Consider the following 27001-nt stretch of genomic DNA (forward strand, 5'->3'; position numbering starts at 1 on the left):
AAGGAGAGCAATTAGAAGGCTAATTGATTTAAAATTTATTTTTAATTAACAAATATTTGTTTCTCTCCCTCTCACCACCACCCCATCACTAAAAATAAAGAATAACCAAACACTTGTGTGAAATATCCATAGACAAGTAAAACAAAATCCCCTAGTGACCATGCCAAAGCTATGTCTTATTCTTCATCTTGAGTCTGTCACCTCTGTCAGGAGGTAAGCACTGTTGTTAGCACAATACCTGGAACACAGTAGGTAGTTAATCAATGTTTATTGATGATGTTTAGCATACTCTGTCCTCAGTTCACTGCATTGATTGGACTTCTGAAGTCTTTCAAAGTGTAGTTCTTGAGTCAATGACAAAATCAAGTGTGGTCCTGGAACTTAAGGGAACTTTTTGTTTGAGAAGTTTTTATCATGATTTTTATCAAAATTGCTCCTCTTGAGCACGAGCACTGTATATTCACTTGGATCCTCTGGATTGTGAAGCTAGATCTGGAAGGGAAGTTCCCAATAAAAAAATCTGACCTTCTCCTTTTACAGATAAGGAAACTAAGGCAGATGGAAGATCATACATTTCCCCAAAGCCATGTTCTTAGAGTGTAGTTCTACAGAAAAGTGGCAGATTAGAGTATATTCCTGTATTCCACAGGAAGATGGGAGTGGGACAGATGGCTATGGCTCTGGAACTGCCCAGGATCTAGGGCAATGTGGTTTATGGCACTGCTATTTATCTTGGGCTGCAAGGGAACAGTTAATGGCCTATTGCATTTTTCACTGGTTGCAGAAATAGGAGCTAAGGGGAAAGCTGTTACAGAGCTGGCGGACTTTCATTTTTTAAGAGTTCACAAAATTTCTATTGGTAGCCCCAAAAAGAAAATCTGAGTGACACTTCCCCATTCCAAACTGGCTTTCTGAGAAAGAGAGAAGGTTGCTGATCTAGATATCTGTCAAGATCTTTTGCTTCTCAACTCATTAAGGGGTCACAGTCTCATATGTGTTCTACCATGTCTCACTATTTCTAACTGTCCAATGGTTGTCCTTTCTTCCTGAGAGTGATTTCCCCACATTAATACAATCTTAGAAATTGGTTAGTGAGAGGAAATCAATTGGATATCTTCTCTATTGACATAAATGACTATATTTGTTACAAATAGCAAATTCATTTAGACAGCACTGAATTATAATCAACCGTGTCCAGCTCAGATGCTGTTAGGGTGATTACAACCAATTGCACTTTAAAAATAATTGAGGGGAAAGCTAAGCACTGAAAAGACTGTGAAATGGAATGGCTATGATGCCATGATCTTTGGAATGGTGTAATTTCTCTTGCAGAAGAAGATAGAAGCAACATGTGGTAGCTTTAGCAATTCAAGATAAACAAATAGTTGATAGAAAAGCATCCATCAATGCTGATTCAGAGCTAATCTTGTGGAGATTATTAATTTCTGTATAAACTGAAGGCTTCAAGTCATTACTTAAGTTGCTTGCCTTTTTAAGGATGGGTAGGAATGAGAGGTAGAATTTGGAACTAATTTTTTAAATGAATATTAATTTAAAAAATTTAATTGTGAAATATTTAGCAAAATAAATAAGAATATTAAAAAATAAAGTCATCATCTACCAGCATGATACCCGAATTTCTAAGGAGCAGATCAAAATATATAGAATGGGGCATAGAATTTGTTCAGATCCAAAACTAACCAGCCAAGCATGTCTTCAGCCCAGAAAAGCCTTAGAAGTCTGGAAAATCTCTGGTCATATAGAGCAAATAATCTCTCAGAGTAGATTACTTACTCGTTGGGAGATTATTTACCCATTTGCTTTTAATTAGCTTTTAAAGAGTGCATTACACAAAATGAATAGTGGATAAAGTGCAGAACTGAGTCAGGAAGACCTGAGTCAAATCTTCCCTTAAGATACCCCATGGCTAAATGACCCTGGATAAGTCACTTGAATTCTCCCTCATTTTCTCATCTCTAAAATGGGATTAAAAATGGCATCTACCTCCTAGGGTAGTTGTAAGAATCAAATAAGATAACAATGTAAATCATTTTGTAAACCTTAAAGGACTACATAAGCTAACTGTTAGCAGGAGAAGGAGTAGTAGTAACGATAGCAATGGTAATAGTAGCTGTCAGTCACGGTTCCTTAAGAAATAGTCAATTCAACAAGCATTTACTAAGTGCTTACTGTGTATGGGCTACTTACTGTACCAGGAGCTGGAAGATACAAAGATAATCTCAGAGTATATGATAATAGTGTCATACTCAAATAGAAATGGGTACTTGGGCTGCCTATTGAATTAGAAAACCATGTTGTATTGTATTTTTATTTATTTTGTTGAATATTTACCAATTACATTTTACTCTAGTGAATGTTACAAGCTTGTAAACATGAGTTTGATACTTTTAGTGTAGATTCTCTTCTGCTTGGGGTAAGATAGAGGAATGGTGGTGAGATATAATGTGTTTTTCAGTTATTTTTCAGTCATGTCCAACTTTCTGATCCAATTTGGGGTTTTCTTGGCAAAGATATTGGAATGGCAAACCATTTTCTTCTTCAGCTTATTTTACAAAGAAGGAAACTGAGGCAAACAGAGTTCAATGATTTGCCCAGGGTCACCAGCTAGTAAGTGTCTGAGGAAAGATTTAAACTCAAGAAGATTAGTTTTTTCCTGGCTCCAGAACCAATGCTGCACACTTATTTGACTGTGTGAGCCATGAAGGAAACTTAGATTCTAAGAGACAAGGAATGACTTGTGTAAAGGATTTTAGTTTAGGAGCGTATTTGTTGTTTTGAACCAGGGAGTTGCCATACATAGGCCTGAGTACTTTGTGCCTTGAAGGAAAAATTGCAGCCAGAATAAAAGGGGCTATAAATCTTACCTGCCCATGCCTTTGCCAGGCATAAAAAGCAATTATCGATAAGCTAAAACAAGGGATTTGATGTTGCAGCTGTGATTTGTGAAATGCTTTTATTTTCCTTAGGTGAAGACTGTGAGACTGAAATAAATGAGTGTGAGAGTAACCCCTGCCATCATTCTGGGACCTGCATAGACCAGACCAATGGTTACATCTGCCATTGTCCCCATAACTGGATTGGACCAAACTGTGAAGTCCGTAAGTATTTTTGCATCTTGTTTCCTATGATCAAATCCTGAATTTATAAGACAAAGTATAAAAAGGAGAACATTGCTATATAGTCTTACCTATACTAAAATCCAGCCCTTCCATGTCTTTAGAATAAAATTTCTAAGGCCATCTTTGGCCATCTTGATCTTTATCTTGCTACCGAATCAGATGGCTCTGGAGGAGAAAGTGAAGCTGGCGATCTTGCTCAGCCCTCCCTTACTTAAATCCAATTCACTTGCATATCATGGCATCACCTCCCTGATGTCATGGTCCTCTTTTATAATAAAGAACAAACAACAACCTTCATTTCATTTGAAAATGGAGTTAAAGCTCAAATCTCTAAAGGATTACATTCTCCTAAAGATGCTACATGTTTGTATATTTTGGGACTTCAGTGTCAGGAAAAAAATTTATAAGTAATTTCAATGGCAATGGATAGAGATGGGCATGAACATATTCAGGGTGACACCAGTGGCTATTTGTGCTGTCCAAGCAGCATAAAAATGCTACTTTTCAGGGACCATATGACTTAGATAGAATTGGGTCTATGACGGGCCCCAAATGAAAGATGGCAGATAGATAACCCACGTGATGCTCTGGATCCTCTTAGGTTTTAAAAGACTGAGGGAAAAAGATTTCGGTTGTGTTGAATAGAGAGAGGAATTTTGGGAAAATTTGAACAAGAAATAATATTGTATCAAGAGTAATCCATACCTGTAGAAGTCATTGTGATAACTACAGATATTTCAATATTTTCTCAATACTTGTGGCTATTTAGTTAGAAATTATAGCTATACAGAGGTCAACAAAATCATTTGTTACTGGATAAGAAATAGAGTAGTCAATCAGTGGAATAGGTTAGGTTCACAGGACAAAATAGTCAATAACTATAGCAATTTAGTGTTTGACAAACACAAAGACACCAACTTTTGGGATAAGAACTCACTATTTGAAAAAAACTACTAGGAAAATTGAAAACCAGTATGACAGAAACTAGGCATTGATCCACACCTAACACCATATACTAAGATAAGGTCAAAATGGGTTAATGATTTAGACATAAAAAGTGATATTATAAGTAAATTAGAAGAACATGGGATCATTTACTTCTCAGATCTGTGGAAAAGGAAGAAATTTGTGACCAAAGAAGAACTGGAACTCGTAATTGAACACCAAATAGATGATTTTGATTATATTAAATTAAAAAGTTTTTCTGCAAACAAAACTAATGCAGACAAAATTAGAAGGGAAGCAATAAATTGGGAAAACATTTTTACATTTAAGAGTTCTGATAAAGGCCTCATTTCTAAAATCTATAAAGAATTGACTCAAATTTATAAGAATTCAAGTCATTCTCCAACTGATAAATGGTCAAAGGATATGAACAATTTTCAGATGAAGAAATTGAAACGTTTTCCAGTCATATGAAAAGGTGCTCTAGATCACTATTGACTAAAGAAATGCAAATTAAGACAATTCTAAGATACTACTATACACTTCTAAGATTGGCTAAGATGACAGAAAAAGATAATGATGAATGTTGGAGGGGATGTGGGAAGACTGGGACACTAATACATTGTTGGTGGAATTGTGAATGGATCCAGCCATTCTGGAGAGCAATTTGGAACCATGCTCAAAAAGTTATCAGACTGTGCCTACTCTTTGATCCCTCAGTGTTTCTACTGGGCTTATATCCCAAAGATTTCTTAAAGGAGGGAAAGGGACCCACATGTGCAAAAATGTTTGTGGCAGCCCTTTTTTGTAGTGCAGGGAACTGGAAACTGTGTGGATGCCCATCAGTTGAAGAATGGCTGAATAAATTATGGTATATGAATGTTATGGAATATTATTGTTCTATAAAAAGTGACCATCAGGATAATTTCAGAGAGACCTGGAGAGACTTACATGAATTGATATTAAATGAAATGAGCAGAACCAGGAAATCATTGTGCATGGTAATCACAAGATTATATGATAATCAATTTTAATGGATGTGATTCTTTCCAACAATGAGATGATTGAGGCCAGTTCCAATGATTTTATGATGAAAAGTCATCCACCCTCAGAGAGAGGACTATGGAAACTGAATGTGGATCACACCACAGCATTCTTACTCTTTTTGATGTTGTTTGCTTGCATTTTGTTGTCTTACTCATTTTCTTTCCTTTTTGATCTGATTTTTTCTTATGCAGCAAGATAATTGTATAAATATATTTACATAAAAAAAGAGAATCTACCATCATGTAGGGGAGACCAACCAAATACAATCTGGTCCTTGTATGGAGAGTATAGTAAACACTTCATTTTGTAAATTGAATCAAGGGATAAATTGATCCCTGAAATATATATTAAAAAGTGACAAAAAGGAATTGTAGCTATAAAATGACACAATTCTTAAATCTTTTAACACTCCTTCACTAGCCTAGACTCTTCTGAATGGAAAGCTATCATTATTTTTAGCTTGACCCAATCACCATGCTGCTTTTGGTCAGACATCTTCTCACTGTGCTGCCTTTTGTTGGTCATGCGCCCATCATGCTATTGTTTGTTGACTATTTCCCCCTGTTGCTTTATCCCTCCTCTTAGAAGGCTCAGTCATTCTCTTCCCCACTCACTTTCTACTTCTTCCTCTAGGACCAGTGACTATGTCAAAAGAGTGAGTTATATAGCTGCTCAATTGTAGCTTCTCTATCCTTGTAGCTTCTCTAAACAAAAAACCACTTCCCTATGTCCTCTCCCTAATATTCATTTCTTCCCCATTAGAATGTAAATTCCTTTAGAACTGAACTGGGTTTGTTTTTTTTTGCTCCCTTCACTTTTCTTGGCACATAGTAAGTGTTTAATGCCTTTTCATTTAAAAGTTTATGGAATGCCTATTGTGTTCCAAGCCATGTACTTGGGGTGGGGGAATACAACAGAAGAATTCTTTAAAGAATTTAGAATTTAGGGGAAGCTAAGTGGTGTAGTGGATAGAACACCAGCCCTGTTAGGAGGACCTGAGTTCAAATCTGGCCTCATATACTTAACACTTCCTAGATGTGTGATCCTGGGCAAGTCACTTAATCCCAATTGCCTCAGCAAAAAAAAATTAGAATTTGGTAATTTATATTTTATGATAACATACAAAATGTAACTTTTCTAGGGGCAGTAGGGCAGATTAGCTGGCAGGACTTTCAATCACTTTACTTCACTTGTCATTTATGTGGGCAGAAATTTTCCATAATTCACTCTTCTTTTCAGGCATGTTTTTTTTCTCCCAATTCCTTTACTTCTTCTCCATGCCCTTCTAAGGGCAAAATATATTTTTTAAACCTAGCATTAGGGCCAAGGGATTATGGATGTTTACTTCTCTTACCCACCTCCCGCTGTTATTACTGGCTCATTTTATTCCTAGTGATACCCTTTGGTGAAAATATTCTTTCTGCTCTGAGAAATTGTTAAAATAAATCAATAAATTATCTCTTTCTTTTATAATCTGAGCCCCCAACCACTTGTTGGGGGTGAAATAGGAGTTTAAATAACCTTCTTTTCCAGATATTCCTAATTTACCGCATCTTAACATTGCATTCAAGCATTAACCATAGTTTAGTAGCTTAAGAATTAAGGTAAAACTTAGGTATAAAACTTCTGAACACTAGTGCCTTTAACACTAATAGGGAGAGCAAGGCTACTACTCTCTTTGCAGAAATCAGGGATGAGTTTTGTGTTGTGGGTTACCACAGAGCCTCTCATTGTTACACAACCACAGACTCTGTGTTGATCGCCATTTTGCCTCAACATTTCAATCCTGGTTTGTTAGGATTCTATCACATCCACTGGCTCCATTCCTCTCTGCTTACTCTCACAAGTCTCAATATCTCTACTTCATTTTTTCTCTCCATGTCGTTGTCCAAAACTTTTCTGATCATAGTATGCTGTGGGTATGCTTCACTTCATCCAAGGTCAAGTTCCTTCCATCAGGAAACTCTGTCATTCTTATGCAATTGAAAGTAGCCTAGGACCAAAGCTCCTACATTTTGTCTATTTCTATTTCTCAGTTCCCACTTTGCAAAGGAACATTATGCTCATTTTGAAGAATCAACTAGAGTTTATCTTTCATAAGCACCAGTCTTTGAAAACACTTTTGTATCACAAGGAATTAATCTTTAGCAAAAAGCACTTATATTTTATATAGCATTAAAGAAAACTTCTTAGTTTTCTAAGAACCCTAAGAAGAGATATATAGCATTCCATGGTGTGGAAAGTACTTTTATAAAGAACAACTTCCTAAGAAAACCTTGTTAGGATTATCTTATAATAATCCTTTTTATAATTATATATATGTATGTATATATATAATTTTATAATAATTTATAATAACAATAAGTAGAAAGGCATTTATATATGTTCCTGGCACTTTGTTAACTGGTATAGACACAAAGAAAGGATAAAGACCATCCCTGCTCTCAAAGAGCTCATAGCCCAATGGGAGAGACAACATGTAAATAAGGTACACAAATTGGAAATAATCAATATCAGGAAAGCACTAGAATTAAGCATGATAAGGAAAAATTTCCTGAAGAAAGTAGAATTTGGATTGGGGTTTGAAGAAAACTAGGGAGACTGAGAAGTGGAGATGAGGAGAGAGATCATTCAAGCCATGGGGAACAACCAGTGAATATGCCCAGAGTTGGGAGATGGAGCATCTTGGGTCATTGGATCAGAGAATATGTAGAGAAGAGTAAGATATAAGAAGACTGGAAAACTGGAAAGGTCAGGAAATGAAGGACTCTGAAAGCTAAACAAGATTTTTATATTTGACCCCAGAGGTAAGAGTCATTTTTATTGATTGAATGGAATAGAATGTGACAGAGTCAAACCCTATATTCTAGGAAGATAATTTTGGCAGCTTTATGTACCTGAACAATTGTTTTCAGATTATACCTAGCTTCAGTATTTAATTTAAAGAATGGGATCATGTATAAGGCATCTATTGTGGAGTCAGGAGGATCTGAGTTCAAATCTGGCCTCAGACACTTAACACTAGCTGTGTGATCCTGGACAAGTCACTTACCCTCAATTGCCAAAAAAGGGATTAGCACCAAAATGACCTTGGTAAATTATAGGAGTGACTAGTTATTATGAAGAGAATATGAATTAGAAAGGAGAAGTACAGGCTGGAACATTTGAGAGAAAAAAGACTCCAAGTTCATAAAATAGAGATTGATTTTCTCAGTAAAAATAGCACAGAAAAAGTATGAGATGTCATAATGATCCAAAAAATGACCAATAGTCACCAAAGATATTATTTAATTCTTAAAATAAATTGGCATAATGCCATGAATCATGGAAAACATATTTAAAGGCAATCAGAAAGTTAGAGTTAATGGGACAGTGTATAATTTGTCCAATACCTTCTTTTTTGTAAAGAAAGAAACTGAGGCCCAGAGTAATATCTTTTTTTATTCTCTTCACCATTTTATTATTTACTAGCTACTTACTGGGTAATTTACTTTAGGTACTTTTACTTGGTACTTTACTAGCTATTTACTAGGTGATTTAAGTTCCTGTTTCAGACTCTATAGTAGTGCATGTAAAATTTCAAAATGGTAATAAAGACAAAGAAATGAGAATTAAAATCTCTGACTAATGGCCATGGGAACTCCAATTATTAAACTCAGAGAAGCAGAAACTGAGAAGTGACAATTCTTAAACATTTGGAAATAGCTAAAATATATAGAGAAGCATGATGGTAAATAGCTGGGAGATGGTTAGATTTAGGTTTGGGAAGACCTGGATTTCAGTTCTGCTTTTGTCATCTATTCTTTACACAGTTCCCTAATACTAACCATCACAGATGCATCAGTATAGACGTTTATGCATTAGAAGTTTCCCCCACCAGTGATGTCACAGGTTAGGACAAAAAATGTCCCTTTATTTGAGGAACATTGACCAGATGGCTACCATATTCACTGATGGAAGGAAAATAACTAGCTTCTGTGGAGTATGTGAATATTTGCAGAGCACTTTTCTTATATTAATTCATGTACAACCTCTGTGCAAAAGTGCTGTTATTATCTGTTATTATCCTCATTTACAGATGAGTAAATTGAAGCATAGAGAAATTAAGTGACTTGCCCAGAGTGGAGATAGTGGAGGCAGGTTTCATATTTAAGTCTTTCTTGATCTAAGAACTGCACAATGATGGATGATGTAAAGCAAAGACATGTTTAATACAAGGATAATTTTTCTTTTTTTAATTAAAGCTTTTTATTTTCAAAACATATGCAAGGATAATTTTCAACATTCACTGCAAGGAAGATTTTTCCAACAATGGAAGTTGTTTATAACTCATTGACTTACTCAAAGAAGCTATGTTTTGTGGAACAGTTTAGGACCTCATGGAGAATCTTGTGTGACTTTTTTTTAAAAAATGAATTTTTAGTGCTATATTGGGAAAATTTCTTCCTGTATCCCTTCTTCTCTCCTCTTCAAAAAGTCACCCCACATAATAAATATTTTTAAAGAAAAAGTGAAGAGATGAATAATTTCGCAAAACTGTGGACTTTCAATCTCTACAAAGGCATATAAAAAACATATATAGACTTCATTATGGAGGCAGAGGGTAGCCATTGTAAATTTTTGAGTGTGTGACGTAATCAACCATGAATTCAAAAAAGAAATATGGCAGCCGGGGGCTAGAAGGGAAGAGACTGGAATTAGGGAGACCAATTAGGAGGTTGTTACTATTGTCTAGGTAAGAGGCAATAAAGTCATGCATTAGAGTGGTAATGATGAGAATAAAGAGGAAGGAATTCTCATGATTATTGAGTAAAGGGGTATTTAATATAACCATGAGGGGCAGCAGGAGCACTGGGCTGCACAGCCAATATGTGTGACTTTGTGGAAGATCAGATGGCAGAGTTCAAGGAGACCTTCCAGTTGTTTGATGGAACGGGATGAAAAGATTTTATACAACCAGCATGGGGACATGGTGCGAGCCCTGGACTAGAACCCTACCAATGCTGAGGTGCTCAAGGTCCCAGGAGTGATGAAATGAATGTGAAGATGCTGGACTTTAAACACTTTCTGCCAATGCTACAAACTATAGCAAAGAATAAGGACCAGGGTACATATGAGGACTGTGTAGAAAAGCTTCAGGTGCTTAATAAAGAAGGGAATGGTGCAGTCATGGAGACTGGAATCCAACATGTCCTCATCATGTTGGGTGAGAAGATGACAGAAGAAGTAGAAGTGTTGGTGGCCAGGTCTGAGAACAATAATCAACTATGAAGAGTTAGTTTGGTTGGTACTGAATGGCTAAGAGCAACTTCCCCTTTCACAAAGATCCACCTAACTTTCTCAATATAAAAATCATCCTTTTGTCCCTGAAACAACTAACTACATATTCAGGGTTCCCCAAATCCTTCCTTCCAACCCCTACCTTTTGCTTTAAAGGTCATCTTTAGTCCTTTTGCTCTCTGCTTTCACCAAATAAATTTGCTATGTGCTCCTGAAAAAAAAATAGCCATGAGCGAGTAGAATGTTATCATAGAGATAAAACATAGCAGATTGATCCTAAAATTAGCACAATGATGCTATGATGCAATTTAAGGAGCAAATGACCTTGAAAAGCCTCTGTTCTTAAAAAATGGAAGAATTCTAGTGTGGAAAAGAACCTTAAAATATTTTCTTGTTGAATTGGATTTTAAGCAAACAAGTAAACAGGCCCTTTGGCATCTGATGTCACTGATTTATAGGACAACAGAGCTTGAAGATAACTAGAAATGCCCTTTGTATCTTCCTGACTTCTGACAGGCTTACATCTAACCAATCTCAAAGAACCACCAAAAAAAGTCAACAATGAGAATGTCCAAAAGCCTCTATTGTTGAAGAAGAAATTTTCCTCCTATTAAACAGAAGCAGAAATCCTTTTATACCCATCATTAATAATTCTTGATTTGGTCCTTGAGTGAATATGAAAAACAGCTGATTTCCAAGAAATACTATTGCAGAAATCACAGAACACTAAAGATAGGAGAGAATTCAGAGACATTCAGTTGCTTTAGAGTCGAGCAGTAGACCAGATAGTTAAGTAATTTGCTCAGTTATTCTAGTATTAAGATTTCAAGATTAATCTTCACCATTTTGCTACTGATGAGTTGTATGGTCTTGAATATTTCATTTAGCCCCCCTTGACCTTAATTTTTTCATCTGCAAAGGGTAGGAGTAAAGATTGGTTGCTCAGTTCATGGATTACAGCACACTAACACTTCCATGGGGTTTTCTTGGCAAAAATATTGGGTTGGTTTTCCATTTCCTTTTCCAGTAGATTAAGATAAATAGAGGTTAACTGGACTTAGCCAGGGTCAAACAGCTAGTAAGTATCTGAGGCTGAGATTCTTCTGTCTCCCACCTCAGAGCTCTATTGACTGAGCTACCTACCTGCCTTCAGAGGAAAGTATTAGCCTAATTCTAGAATTCTAACATCCTATGATTTTATCAAATGACTTATCTGCCTTCACTCTAGGAATAATTGAATCTTAAGTAGCACCTTAAACTCACAAAATGCTGGATATACATTGTATAGGAGATAGCTAGGTCATAGAAGATAGAATGCTAGATCTGGAGCCAGAAAGATCTGGGTTCAAAGCCAGCTTCAGAATTTTAATAAGCAGATAGATAATGGTGATGATGATGATGATGATGATGATGATGATGATGATGATGATAGCCAACATTTATATTGCTCTTACAATGTGCCAGACACTGGGCTATGCACAATTATGATCTCATATGATACTGACAACTGCACTGTGAAGTAGGCGCTATTATTATTCTTATTTTACAGATAAGGAAATGGATGTAGACAACAGTGAAGTGATTTGATCAGGAGGATACCTCTAGTGACTGAGGTCACATACAAACTCAGGTCTTCTTGCCTCCAGATTCAGTGCACCATCCCAGTTTCCTCATCTGTGAAATGGGAATAATATTAGCACCCACCTTAAATCATTGCCAGCCATTAGTATTATGTTAAATCTTTACAATTATTCTGTAAAAAAAGGTCTGGTAATAGCAATGTCCTCCATCGCATAGATGAGGGATCTGAAAGTCAGCAAAACGGCATGACTTGCTGCTGGTCCTCCAGAGAGTCAGCCTTCATGGCCAGATTTGGACCTTTGTTTTTTTTGACCCCAAGGACAGGACTTGTGATGTTCCTGCTCTGCAGGATTTTACAATGCAGCTCTGAGAGAGAGGGAGAGGGAGAGAGGGAGAAGGAGACGAGGGAGAGAGGGAGAGGGAGAGGGAGAGGGAGAGGGAAGGAGGGAGGAAGAGAGGGGGAAAGGGGAAAGAGAGGGAGAGAGAGAGAGGGGAGAGGGAGAGGGAGAGGGAGGAGGGAGAGGGAGAGGGAAGGAGGGAGGAAGAGAGGGGGAAAGGGGAAGAGAGGGAGAGAGAGAGAGGGGAGAGGGAGAGGGAGAGGGAGAGGGAGAGGGAGAGGGAAGGAGGGAGGAAGAGAGGGGGAAAGGGGGACGAGGGGGATGAGAGGGAGAGAGAGAGAGGGGGGAAAGGGGAGAGGGACAGGGAGAGGGAGAGGGAGAGAGGGGGGAAAGGGGGAGGGAGAGGGAGAGGGGGAGGGAGAGGGAGAGGGAGAGGGAGAGGGGGAGGGAGAGGGGAGGGGTGAGAGAGGGAGAGGGGGAGGGAGAGGGGGAGGGGGAGGGAGAGGGAGAGGGAGAGGGAGAGGGAGAGGGAGAGGGACTGGGAGAGGGAGAGGGAGAGGGAGAGGGAGAGGGAGAGGGAGAGGGGGAGGGAGAGGGAGAGGGGAAGGGAGAAGGAGAGGGAGAGGGAAAGGGAGAGGGAGAGGGAGAGGGAGAGAGAGAGGGGAAGGGGGAGGGGGAGGGGGAGGGAGAGGGAGAGGGAGAGGGAGAGGGAGAGGGGGAGGGGGAGGGGAAGGGAGAGAACACGCCCTAAAGGGAGAAGGTCAGATGATTTCTCCTGCACTTGTTAATAGCAAATGAAGGCTGGGAGCTGGACTCACCCATCTCCATGAAATCTCTAAGGGCCTTTGAGACTTGACCTCTTAGACCTACAGGGAGAAATTATAGAGACAGAACTAGAATCAATTCTGTGAAAAATCCCAAACAGAAAGTGTCTTAGTGTGTGTGGAAGATACTTGTACAGTTCAATTGTCTCATAATCCTTCTTCCTCCTTTAGAGAAAATCACAGCCTCAGTTTCTATTGTGTAGAGTAGCAAATAAGAGATGTACATGAGACTCCTTTGTTTGGTATTTAAAGCCCTTATTAGTCCGTTAGTCTCCCTGTTCTTTACTCCCCTCCATGCTATATGGGCAATTAGTGTATAGAGCATTAGGTCTGAAGTAAGGAACATCTGAATTCAAATCTAGCCTCAGACACTTATTAGCAGGGTGACTCTGAGCAAGTCACTCTGCCTCAGTTTCCCTTCTCTGTAAAATGAGCTGGAGAAGAAAATGGCAACCCATTTCATTGTCTTTGCCAAGAAAACCCCAAATGTGTTCACAAGGAATTGGACAAGACTGAAATGACTAAACAACAAACATACTGACTTATTTCTGTTTCTCCACATTACTTTCCATCTCTCTCCTTCAGGCCCTTACCCTGGCTTCCTCCATGCTTAGAATGCTCTGCCTCTTAGCTTCTCTGACTTCGGTCATTACTCAGCTCAGTTCTTTCTTTCTCCCCCCAGCTGCTTTCCCTCTGACATAATTTTTAATTCTTATATTCATCTGGTTAGTAGTTACATGTTGTCTCTTATTAGAATGAAAGCTCCTTTATAACAACCAAAAAATCCAAAACAAAATGAAAAGAATGTGAGCTTCTTGAGGGTAGGAATGGTTTACATTTTTATATCCCCATTGTGAAGTACAGTGTCCGTGCAGTCACTTAAAGCTCTATATAAATACTAGCAATTGTTATTAATATTAATGATAATTTTTATTAACTTGGTAAATGCCTGTTAACGAATAGAGCTATAAACCAAAACCAGTTAAGAGGCCCTTATTATTATGCATCTTGTTAGAAAGCATTAGTCTACAGAGCTTCTACAGTTTCACATGACAATTAGTTCTATTTTAGCTATTCCACAGCCATCTTTGCTATTAATTTTAGCCTAGGGCCATAAACGGTCTCTCATACTTGGCAGGTAGTCATTATCCAACATCCAATCAGTAATAATAAAATGTAATAAGGTCTATCCCATAGATTTTTTTTTTCAGGTCTACACAGAGAGATGAGCTGTAACCATCATCCTGGGAAGATAATTTATGATTCTTATTAGTATTTGATGCTGTCCATATCCTGAGATACATCAGAATATTCTGGGAAATTACCATAACAACTCAGGTGTCTGAAAATTTGAGTCACCATCATCCACATCCATTGCTTTGGGGTTTACCTCACATCTGTCAGGCTTTATTGAAAGAAAACACCTAAGGAAGCTTTACAGCCTGATGTATTCTGGGCATTTTTGCATCCAGAAACATAAGGTTTTCTCATTGCTAGCTAAAGTTGCTTAGGTAACAATAATAGTAATTTTGAAAAAAAATTCAAAAAAATTGAAACAATATGTATATAGCATTTTAGGTTTGCAAAAACACTTTATGTGCATTATCTCACTTGAGCCCACATAGTAACCCTGTGATATAGGTCTGGAAGACATGACAGGTAGGTGGTAATTATTCCAAATTCAAATAGTGCAGAATTTGATTTATTAGTTTATTTATTATCATTATTAATTAATAAAAATCAAATAGGAATACTATTATTTGTTATATTATTAATTATAAATGATACCAGATAATGATATAATGCAAGCCAAAATTCAGTTAATGTGAGAGCTAGTTGAGGGCTTTTAACATGCAATTCTATAATCAGTCTGTTCTTCCCTAATGTCATATATGTATATGATGCATTGCTGGGTACCATATTACCAACAAGTGAGATATAAAAGGTAGACTGAGGTCTTTTTCTACCTCTAAATATGTGATCTTACCTTCTGTAATGTGGATTCAAATTCTACCTCAAATAATTCCTAGCTCTGTGACCTTGAGCAAATCACAATTTTAATGGCTCCAATTTCCTCATCTGTGAAATGAGAAGGTTGGACTTAGATGATCTTCATGGTCCTAACAAACCTTAAATGAGCCTACAATCTTACAACAGTGAAACAAAAGCTGTTTAGGATTTACAAAGTGCCAGGTACAGTTAGTGGAAGGTACTTTTATGACAAATATTAGCCTGTCTTCCAAGTGCTTCCTGGGTCACACAAATGGGAAACGTGTCTTGAGCATCCAGCATGCATGCATCATGGGCCACATGCCTGCTGTTGGCTAATGAGGTCATCCTGTTCATCCCTTTGCCGATGCATCCTTTTTTGCCATCCTGGGCTTTATCCAATGTAGTAAATGATTCATGCAGTGGATCTCCCAGGATACTGCAAAGCTGAAGACTTATGAGGATAATGGATGGAATGTGAGGTGCCAGATACAACCACTTGGTGTAAATAAATTTTGTTCCATTTCAGACACAGTCTTAGATTTATTCAAGCTAACAAGCTAAGCTGTCAGTCAAATTGAGTCAGGTTACTAAGCAGATTTCAAGAGCAAAACAACTCATACAACGTTTCCCCCTGACAGGGGATGAGGCAGTGGTAACGGGGAGCAATTCTTTTAAAACTGAGCCAGGGAAACTGGGGGGGGGTGTATAAAGAGCCTGGACAGTGCTTTAGCAAAAGCATTATGGAATAAGCTATTTAGGAGAAATACAGACAGATGATAGGAGATCCTTTACCCCATGTTTCCTTAGATAGGCTTGGACCACAGCACTGAGCACTACCAAAAGATTTGGTAAAATTTGTATCCAATTGGAAGGGTCTTATGGATATCCAATGTGTGTAAGAATCCTCAAAGCTCATTTCAAGCATCATCTTCTTCATGAGGTTTTTCTTAAACCCCAAAATTATACTCTATCTTTTTTTCCCCTTAATATTTACATATGGACACATTGTTTCCCCTGGTTAGATTTTTTCCTCTTTGGATTTGGACTTCCCAGTACCTACCACATAGTAGGTACTTGATCGATTGATTTAGCAATAGTGAGTATGTATGTGTGTGTGTGTATGTGTGTGTGTATATATATATATATATATATATACATATAATATTTAAAAATAATGGGGATTTCATTGGTATAGATGCTCTTGTTTAACAGAGAAACACTTCCATACTTTGTGAATTATCACAACTAAAATAATCATCAGTTTCTTTTTACCTCCCCCCTTTGGGAGGAGATAGCTTGTAGCTACTATTTATGTTAAGACTATGTGCCAAGTACTGTGCTTTACAAATTACTTTATGGACAGTATCTCCTTTGAGCCTTAATATAACCTTGGAAAGAAGAGCTATTATTATCCTGCTCTTTACAGATTTCAAATAAAGAGTAACCTTCCTAGAGTCACACAGTAAGTAATCTTTTTGATGATTATCAGACCCAGCATTCTAACTACTGTATGACCTAGCTGACGACTTAACCAGAGTGGTTCTCGAATGACACAGTCCATCCCCAGGGCCATGCTCAGAACTTTTTCACCTTTGTAGACTTGAGCTTAGTAGACCTTGAACATCAGAGGAGATTTAGAGTCATCTTCACAACACCATGAGGAAGACTGAGATCGATGACCTTCTATATCTGTCTCTGTTTGGGGGGTATGAAGGGAGAGGAGAATATAGTTGTAAATATAATAATAATAACTGACATTTGATTCTTGATAAAGCACTTGCATAAACTAAAGTATTACAGAAGGAAGGCACTGTAGATATGATAATCACCATTTTATAGAAAAAAAATGGGAACTCAGAGAAGCAATCTTCCCATAGTTCAGAGCTGGTAAATGTCAGAGGCAAGTTTTAAATCCATATTTTTCAGATGCCAAGTCCAGAATTATCCACTATGCCATGTTGCCTGTCAATAAATGTACACATGCTCATGCATATGTAATTTTACATTTGTAGATTATTTCCACGAAATGCAGTAATATTATTGTAGAAATCCAACAGAAGGTTATCTGGCACTCCTATGGACAATCCCATCTAAATAAAGGATAGACCCAAAACGCCAATACATATTTGCTATCCTCATGCTATGGCTGTTCTGAAAGTTTAGCATAGTTTGTGCTGATGTTGGATTGTAGCCTATACTTTTTTTTTCCTGAGAGAATGTTGAAATACTTAGAAATCAAGTGAGTCATACTGCACTTTCATCAGCCAGAAAATAGCAGTTGAATCTCTAAATGTATACCAGATCTCTTCAAACAATTCTTTGTGGACACTTAATTTAGGGAAAAAGCAATGTGAATCATTCTGTAAACATGATCATCATACTTACGAATTGGTTGGTTATAGTTTCTTACATAGTTCTATTTGCATGTTTCCATAATTAAGAAGTTATAAGGGTTCATGCTATGTCATTTTCTTTCATTAGTCCAAGTAGAATATAAACTTTGAAAGCTAGAAGGCTGCATCACATTTACTCCCAATATTTGTAACATTTCATAATGTAAGTCAACAAATTCCTCTACACATATATTTGCAATTGAAGAATTTTCTCCTTCATTCAGCCAAACCTCTCTTGAAATTTAAAATTTTTTACCTTCCTTCTCAGAGGGGATAAAGAATGGTTGTTACCATCTTCCATGTGATAGTCCTCTATGAGCCCTGAAGAAATATGGTGGCAAAGATAGAGTTCTACAATGGCTTATTTTCCCAATTGTTGTATTTCCCTAGGACAATGAAAACTCATTGAGGGCAGGGTCAGTTTTTTCTATTTATATCTCCAGTGCCTACCCTTAGACAAAGTAGGCATTTACTGGACTGGATTGGGTTGGGGGGCCACAGATGGCACAACCAGTGTACAACATGGTGAGGATTTTGAAAGCAGACAGACCAGTCCCTGTTTACTACCAGTATCTATTTCTAGTTGCCAGAAGTTATGGTATTTGTATAATTAATGTGACAAGATAGTATTGAAGCAGAAAAATGAAAGAAGAAGCTATGCGTAGAAAGTGAGAGAAAAGAGGATATTGTTGATATATCAGTGACAGTAATTTTGTGTCATTTAGCATCCGACCCCTAGCAATTCTCATTACTACTCAACTCATTTTAAGTTCTCTTAAATCCTATTTTCCAATAGATTATTATTTATCATCTGGACTCTGTTCAAGGTATCTGTATCTCGTGTCTCTGATGATGACTGTCAATGTGTCTTCCCTGGATTTTAATTGCTTCATCTGTAAGAAGGATCTGGACTACCATTTGAGGTCTCTTCAAGCTGTATAATTTAGTTTCCTTTACCTGGAAGCTCCCAAACAGTTCTCACTTTTATAAATTCTGAGCTATGCTTATTATAGAAACAATACTATAATTTTGTACAAAAAAGACCTTTTAGTCTTTATGAGGGCAAATGTTGAAAATTATCTATGTACTTGCCATCTAGGGGAGGGGGTGGAGGGAAGAGGGGAAAAATTTGGAACACAAAGATTTGCAAAGGTCAATGTTAAAAAATTATCCATGCATAAGTTTTGAAAATAAAAAGCTTCAATTTAAAAAAAGGTTTGCAAAAAAGATAATTATCTATGCATATGTTTTGAAAATAACATAAGAAGAAATATAATTAAAATGTAAACTGGCAACTACACCTTAAATATGAATGAATTATACTTACCAATAAAACAAAATAATGAAAAAAAGCCCTGTTAGTATAAGTCCTCATTCTTTGAGATATTCATACTTTAATAAATTTGTTATTATGCTATAAGTACTATACTATAATAAACACTATACTTTAATATCATAATTAATAATAAGGCCTAATTTTCAGCTCTTGAATATATTGAATATATATATAGTAATGAGGCAACTAGATGACTCATCGAATGGAGTGTTGGACCTGGAGGAGTTCAAATTTAGTCTTAGACATTTAGTAACTATATTTTCTAGGAAAGTTTCTTAATTTTTGTTTGCCTTAATTTCTTCAACACTACTTCCATCGCAGAGTTGTCATGAGAATCAAATTGGATAATATTTTGTACAGTGCTTAGTATAATGCCTGGGACATAGGTACTATAAAGGGGTACCTCAAGTTTGAAGGTACTAGAGTCAGGAAGGAATGGAGACAGACCTTCAAAGGGCTCCCCAGTAACATTCTACCATCTGTTTGCTTACTTATATTCACAGATATCCAGTGGAGGTCTGGACCCATGGCAGAGAGCCTGAGCAACATGCCTCGCCACTCACTCTACATCATAATTGGCGCGCTCTGTGTGGCCTTCGTCCTCATGCTGATCATCCTCATAGTGGGGATTTGTCGGATCAGCCGGATCGAATACCAGGGCTCTGCCAGGCCGGCCTATGAGGAGTTTTACAACTGCAGGAGCATTGACAGTGAATTCAGCAGTGCCATCGCCTCCATTCGCCATGCCAGGTGTGTGGGTTGGGGGTGGCTTTATATCCTGGGGGCACTCATAAAAGGCAGCAGGGTATTATGTAAGAGCACTGGCTTTGAAGTCAGAGGATTTGAGTTCAAATCTCTAGTGTTTACTGTCCATGAGACCAGTTAAATCACTTAACTTTCTGGACCTCAGTTTCCCTATCTGTAAAATGAGGGGATTGGACTAGATGGCCTCTGAGTTCCCTTCCAGCTGCAGAGCTGCAATCCCTCATTCTCAAAGAGAATCAAAATGACCTCATTATATGAAGTCAAGTTATGGTGTGTTGGACTGTGAATAATCAGACAAATATGAGCTGGAAATGCTGTGCCACAGAATCAGGCACAAAAGTGCATGTGAACATTTGAGGTGGATTCTCTAAATCTGTGCATTTTGCTTTTCTTTTGAGATACTTCAGTTCTACTTTGCAATTCTTTTTTCCATTGGTGCCTTCTCACTATTTAATTTACTCGGACTCTCAGTGATGAGCAAAGCTTGATGGCTCCCAGAAGTGCGTGCCCTGATTTGTTACCACTAAAAACAAAACAAAATATCATTATCCCATGGCACTGTATTAATAAATTGCATAACAAGTTAAAATTTTTTAGTATAACTTTATATCAATGTTTTTATAGAGAATAATATTTGTTATTATTGTTACTGTCCAGTTGTTTTGGCCATGTCCAACTCTTCTTGACCCCATTTGGTGCTTCTTGGCAAAGATATTAGAGTGGCTTGCCATTTCCTTTTCCAGCTTATTTGACAAATATGGAAATTGAGGCAAACAAATTTAAGTGACTTGCCCAGAGTCACCCGGTTTAATATCATTATATGAAGGTTTTTAGAGAGAATAATATTTGTTGTTGTTACTGTCCAGTTGTTTTGGCCATGTCCAAATTTTCTTGATCTCATTTGGTGTTTCTTGGCAAAGATACTAGAGTGGTTCTCCATTTCATTTTCCAGATTATTTGACATATATGGAAATTGAGGAAAACAGGGTTAAGTGACTTGCCAGAGTCACCCAGTTGCTAAGTGCCCGAGGCCAGTTTTGAACTCAAGGACATGATTTTCCCCGACTCCAGCCCTGATGCTCTGTACGCTATGGCATGACCTCTTTAAGTGGCTGCCCTCTCTAAATACAGTACTAGTAAGATGTCCCTCTTTTTCTGTGGGGAGCCAGTAAGAGGTAGCAGCTCTGAGTTTCATAAATATAATGAACTTAAGAAGGGGGGAACTAACTCTAATCTGATTACTGAAAGTCACAATTCACCTGGAAATTATATAGTTTTAGAGAACTTCCTGGGACTTGTCTAGTGTCTCACAGCCAATATCTATTAAGAGAAAGAATTTAACTCAAGTCTTCCTGACTCAAATTCAGTTTTCTAGTCTATGAAGCTACATTCCCTCTCTCACTTGAATCAGACATACAGAAATAAAGTATGAAGGCGCTTGTTAATGTTGCTTAGAATGGAGCAAACACGTACTAAACACTTTCTATGAGCTAGGCAGGTTTGCTGGCTCCTCTCCATAAACCTGTGGGAGCTTAGTTTATCTCAGAGTAAGTGGATTGGTCCCTCTCTCCTTTAGTACAGTTTCTGTTGACTGTAGGAATGAATATTGTGACAATATTTCAGGATACCAGAGATTTCAGCTGTCATTTGCACCAAGAGAGGTGTGTCCTAGAGCCTATGAGGGCTTCAAGGGAAAGACACAGAATCCCTTATTTTCAATCCCCAAACCCCTTGTCACAGCCTTTGAAGATGCATGTATATTTATGATGGGCTCCTGAGGGCTGAACCTGCAATGGTTCCTAGTAGATAGTTCACTGAAGTCTGTTTTCATTTGGATACTGTTGGTAGGGGAAGAAACAGAGTATATCTTTATAGGAATCTGGGACTGATTTTTAAAAAATCAAAACCACTTGCAACAGAATGACAAAACGGCAAGCTCCTCATGTGATCCAAATGACTAAAAAACTAAAAAAAAAAGATTGTATTGAAGACAATATTTTCCAGAATACCTGGAGCTGAGAAACATTTGACTTCTAACAATTTCCTCAACAGTATCACATATTTATCACCAAGTGAACCCCAACTCTGCTTCTGGCCCTTTGGTTCTGGGGGCCTTTGGGCTTTTTCTTTTTTTAAAAAATTTATAAAACCCCTGACTTAGATCTATGTCTAAGACAAATGCTCCAATGAAAAAACTGTATCTCCAACTTTTAGCCTTTAGATTACATTGAGATCAAATTGATATTTCATCAGTCAGACAGAATAGGAGTTTAGTGAGTCATTTGGATAAAACAGCAAAGACCGAGTATCTTACTCATCAGAGCCAAAGGTCTTTTTAAAACTGCTTACTAGGGACAGAAGGAAGCCTTTGGCAACTTTGATGTCAATATTCATAGTAACTTGGGGAAAGGGAGAGGAAGAGAGATGACCCCTAGAAAGACCACCAACCAACCACCCTTTGACTCACATTTGCCATATGACTGCCAGTCAATACAATTTCCATTATTTTGCCTTTTTATATCAGGATAGTATGAGTAGGATTTCCCCTCCTCTTCCCTTTCTTCTCCTCTATTCCTTTCCTTTCTCCATCTCTCCTCTTCTTTCCTTTTTTCTTCTCTCCATTCTTCTCTTCCCTCCCCTGCCTTTTCTTTCCTTCTCCTCTCTTTTCTCTTCCTCCTTATTATTTTATCTCCTTACCTTCTTTCTCTACCTCCACTATCATTCCTTCCTTTTATTTCCCCTTTCTTTTTTCCTCTTCTTTCTTCTTTTCCCTTCTTTCCTTTGAAAAGTTTAGAATAAATCAGGACATAAATACTAAGACATTGGTACTAATGAGTCTATTTAATGACAAGATTTAGAACAAGAAAATTCCATTCTAAACTCCTTTTTCTCCAGATGAAGAAACTAAAGTCCAGGGAATCAAACTGATTTATCCGGGGTCTCATAGAATGTGGCAGATATTTATAAAATTCTTAGACTGGACTTTGATTAAATGACATCACTTTGATGTTTTGCCGACTGGCCTTTGACCAACTAGTTCAAAGGACCTGACTTCAGGAGATAAGGAAGCACTATCCTTCATAGCCATGAAGATGATATCATTGACATGTTGATATCATGGTGCATTTTGAGGGCTCTTTCCCAGTGGTGAGGGTGGATTTGTAACAATTCATCCCCTGCTTTCACCAGATTTACTTTAACAGTTAAATCAGGGGTTCTTAAACTGAAAGCCTCAGAACTTAAAAAAAATTAGCTAATCTTATTTCATAATATTATTAGTTTCCTTTGTGACCCTATGTGTTTTGTGAATTTAAAAAATTATTCTGAAAATGAGTCCATAAATTTCATCAGATTATGAAAGGCATCCAAGACCCAAGAAACGTGGAGACCTCTTGGACTGAATAAAGACAAAATTCAATTTGAATTAATGTATTAAAGAGTAAGCATTGACCCTACTCTCAAAAGACATAGTTTCATATCTTTATGCTATAGAGTATATATGAAATTTCAGTCAGATCACATAAAAATATTAATAATAATAATAAATAAAATATGCTAAGTGCCTTACAAATATTTCATTTGATCCTCACAATAATCTTGGGAAGTAGTTACTATCATTATCACCATTTCACAGTTGGGGAAACAATCTCTATGGGCCTAATTTTCCTTAGTTATAAAATGGGGATAATACATTACCTATCTCAGAAGATTATTCCGAGAAAAGCACTTTATACAACTAAACATTATGTAAGTATGGATCATGTGTGTGGCACTTTGCAAGATTCTAAAAAGGCTTGGGTATATGTTTATCTTAATATACTTTATAAATACAGAACAACAATCCAATGCATGTAAGTGAAGGTTTAAAACTCTTTGAATACCTTCTACAGGGCAGCGAGGTAATACATCAGAAAGAGTCCTGGGCCTGGAATCAGGAAGATTCCTCTTCCTCAGTTCAAATCTGACTTCAGATATTTACTTGCTGTGTGATCTGGGAAAGTCATATATCCCTGTTTGCTTCAGTTTCCTTATCTGTAAAGTAACCTGCAGAAGGAAATGGCAAACCACTCCCAAAAGGGTCATACATGACTGAAATGACTGAATAACAACAAAAATGACTTCTATATCTTAAATATTCTTTGGGGTTCTTTAAACTGAGAGTACATATAAAATTCAACTTAATATTTCCCCCCTGCTATTTAGGTTATTGATTTATCACTCAATTTAGGTGATTTTATTCAAATAAAGTCAGATTCACTTATCTGCAAGCATAATACTGATCTGGAAGTAAATGGGACAGTTTCTCATCTTTTAAAAAGCTTTAAAAATTATTGTTAGAATGTTCTTCAGTGTCATGAAAATAGCTCCAGCTTGCTCACACTAATGCTGTTTTGCTAACTCCTAAGACCTTTATTTTGCTTGGTAACTATCTGGCATCGTGCCTTCTGCCTCCTGGAGATGAGCCATCTGGAATGAATTGGCATATGTCATCAATGAATGTTTCCAAAGGAAAATAGTTTTTAAAAAATGTTGTTCAGGGTGGGGGTTCAGCTGGCTGACCTCTGAGAGCTTTTCCCATTTTGAGATTGCGAGATTTTATGAAAGTATGATATTCTTTCCCATTTTTCTTCATCAAAAGTTGAAGTTCTGACTGATGCCAAAGCTCTAGAAAGAGACAAGGCAAGGAACAGAGCCAAGATTGGTCCATGGTGAACAACCTGTTCTGGGAAATCTGTTTTAACAATTAAAAACATATATTAAAATAAAAGTTTTCATAATTTTTACTGAAATATGTCACTTAGCATTAAAGGTTGTAAAGGAGAGGCTAGTCAATTTTTAAAATTGGGATTTTAAGTCATTGCCATGAATGTAAAATGAGAAACTGTGGTGAATAGGAAATAAATTAATTTTTCTGAATATTTATGGAGCTTAATAAAGGGAAGAAATCAATATATGCTTTCTCAAAATCCACTATTCCGCATCTTGAAAGCTTTGCAAAGAATGAATCCAAAAACTGCATTGGAGTCTGCCAATCTTAATTCAATCCAACAGACATTTATTAATTGCTTCTATTCAAAGTGTTAATCGATACTGGGAATTCAAAAATAAAACCAAAAGGATTCCCTGTCCTCTGTAGGAGTTTTTACATTCTACTGAGGTTGGGGGAGGAGATATGACTCACAGCTTAAGTAAATATTTAATAATTTCAGGAGGAAAAGATCTTTAAGAACAAGGGGCATTTAGAACAGTACCAAACCGAGTCTTGAAGGAATGGATATAGGAGGGAGTGTGAGCTTGAAGCAGTAGCTTCTCACTTTGGGTCCTATTTCTTAGATTTAAAAATGAAAGCATTGGACTAGATGAACTGAAATTATTTTCTTTTATGTCTGACGTACTTTCTTCTAGTTACGAAATTTTAGAATCCTATCATCTGGGCACAGAATAGGTCCTTTTTAAATGTATACTTGTTATTATAGAGAATCGTACATCCAGGGGCAGCTAGATGGCACAGTGTATAGAGTACTAGTCCTGGGATCAGGAGAACCAGTATTGTAGGCACTTGATTAAAAATAAATAAACAAAAATTGTTGATTGATTGGTACTGAAATATTTTATGAAATCCAGTTTTTTTTTTAAATAAGAGCAAACTTTTTTTTTTTTTTTTTATCATTGGACAATCTCATTTAAGTGGGCCACAATCTCTGTTTAACCAGAATTCTATTTTCCTTTTCTGTTTCAGGTTTGGAAAGAAATCCCGACCTACTATGTATGATGCAACTCCCATTGCTTATGAGGATTACAGTCCCGATGACAAACCTTTGGTCACACTGATTAAAACAAAAGATTTGTAATCGACTGTATCTTTTTTGGATTATTTTTCAAAAAGATGAGATACGATACTAATTTAAATATTTTTAAGAGTTAAAAAAAAAACCTAAGAAATTTAAATTGTTAGCTGCTCAAGAATTTTCTGTAGAATATTTAAGAACTAATTTTCTGCAGCTTTTAGTTTGAAGAAATATTTTAAAAACTGAATTTGTGAAGTTCATAGACTACATTTTAATGTACTTCCAGCTCTCTTAAACCATAGGCTTCTAATAGTGTGTGCTCTTTTCATGGTAGACACTATTATGACACCCAGATTAATTTCTGTGCTTGTTACAGAATAAGTCTAATGGAGAAGAAGTTTCTATTTGACATTAAAGTGCCGGCTTTCTGAGTAGAGTTAGGATAAAAATGTAAAGCATAGTCTGATGCATAATACAGTATATCCATATCTTAAAAGAAGTCTAAGATTTGTGTGTGTTGTGAAAAAGAAACTAGTTACATTAATTATTCCTCACCTGAATGAATTAGCTTTTTGCCTTATTCTGTGCATGGGTAGAGATCCTATTTCTGCATTATTTGGTTGAATCTTGTGGAAGCATACTTTGGGGTTCAATGTTTGTCAGGTTTTGTTTTGTTTTTGTTTTGGAAATAGTCTTCGAGGTAGACCACCTTCTTCACAGAACAAGCAAACAAACAAGTTCACTAAGTACCTAGGAAGACAAATTTGGTGATGGTATTGATCCTATATTTTTCTTTGAAAAACTCAAAGTTTATCTATTGTGAGTAAATTCAACCTATGTTTCAAGTTGTTTGAAGCTCTTAAGAGATTACAAATGTACAAGAGAACCGGCTCCTTGAATAGTGTGTGTTTCTCCTTGCATATCTTATTTATACCCAAGACTCTTTTTTGTGGCTGTATTTGAATGCCGTGTGCTTCTTCAAGTTCTTGCTGATTTCAAAGGATACTAAATAAATGTTATCAAATCAGTGGCGCCGTGGACTCTTTCATCTGAAAAAATGCCAAACGTCTTTGATTTGGTTCTCTGTGTCCAAGAGAAAAATCTATTTTAATTATTCAAGTGGGTTTATCTGCAGATGGTCTTGAATCCAAGAAGATTTCTGGTTCTAACTCTTCCTACTCATGGCTTTTTGGTCCAAGAAATTTTTATGTGGCCCCAGGCATATTTATATATATATAAAAGATACATACAAATCAAACACACTGACAGTAAATCATAATTTGTGCCCCCACATTCACTTAACAAGACGATGGCCTTAAGAATCTGGGTTCTAGTCTAGTCTCTTAGACTATAAATTGCTAAGAAGATGTCCATCTGTATTGGTAGAGGAAGTTCATCACCAACAGTTCCCTAACTCAATGAAATCACAGGTTTAATCTCAACCCCTATAACTATCATCATCACTCATATGTCTTCTATAAACCCTTCCTGCATGTTATTGGAGTCTGGGGATAGAATGAAGTAGCAATATAGGATTTTTTGCTCCTAGGACAAGTAGCATGAATAGCACT

The 27001-nt window shown here is 36.9% G+C and overlaps 1 protein-coding gene and 1 pseudogene across 1 annotated transcript in view; both read left to right on the top strand.

Annotated features, from left to right (window-relative positions):
• DNER (delta/notch like EGF repeat containing) overlaps window positions 1-26457 on the top strand; it is a 321739-nt gene extending 295282 nt beyond the window's left edge. Inside the window, exons 11-13 of the mRNA XM_074298485.1 lie at window positions 2988-3119; window positions 19380-19626; window positions 25382-26457. Of these exons, the coding sequence (XP_074154586.1) occupies window positions 2988-3119; window positions 19380-19626; window positions 25382-25493 (491 nt within the window). The 3' untranslated portion in view covers window positions 25494-26457. The remainder of the gene's footprint in view (window positions 1-2987; window positions 3120-19379; window positions 19627-25381) is intronic.
• Window positions 9905-10550, top strand: LOC141560407 (myosin light polypeptide 6-like; annotated as a pseudogene).
• Window positions 26458-27001: the final 544 nt, after the last annotated feature.

This window comes from Sminthopsis crassicaudata, chromosome 3 (genome assembly GCF_048593235.1).
Source record: "Sminthopsis crassicaudata isolate SCR6 chromosome 3, ASM4859323v1, whole genome shotgun sequence".
Taxonomy (NCBI): domain Eukaryota; kingdom Metazoa; phylum Chordata; class Mammalia; order Dasyuromorphia; family Dasyuridae; genus Sminthopsis; species Sminthopsis crassicaudata.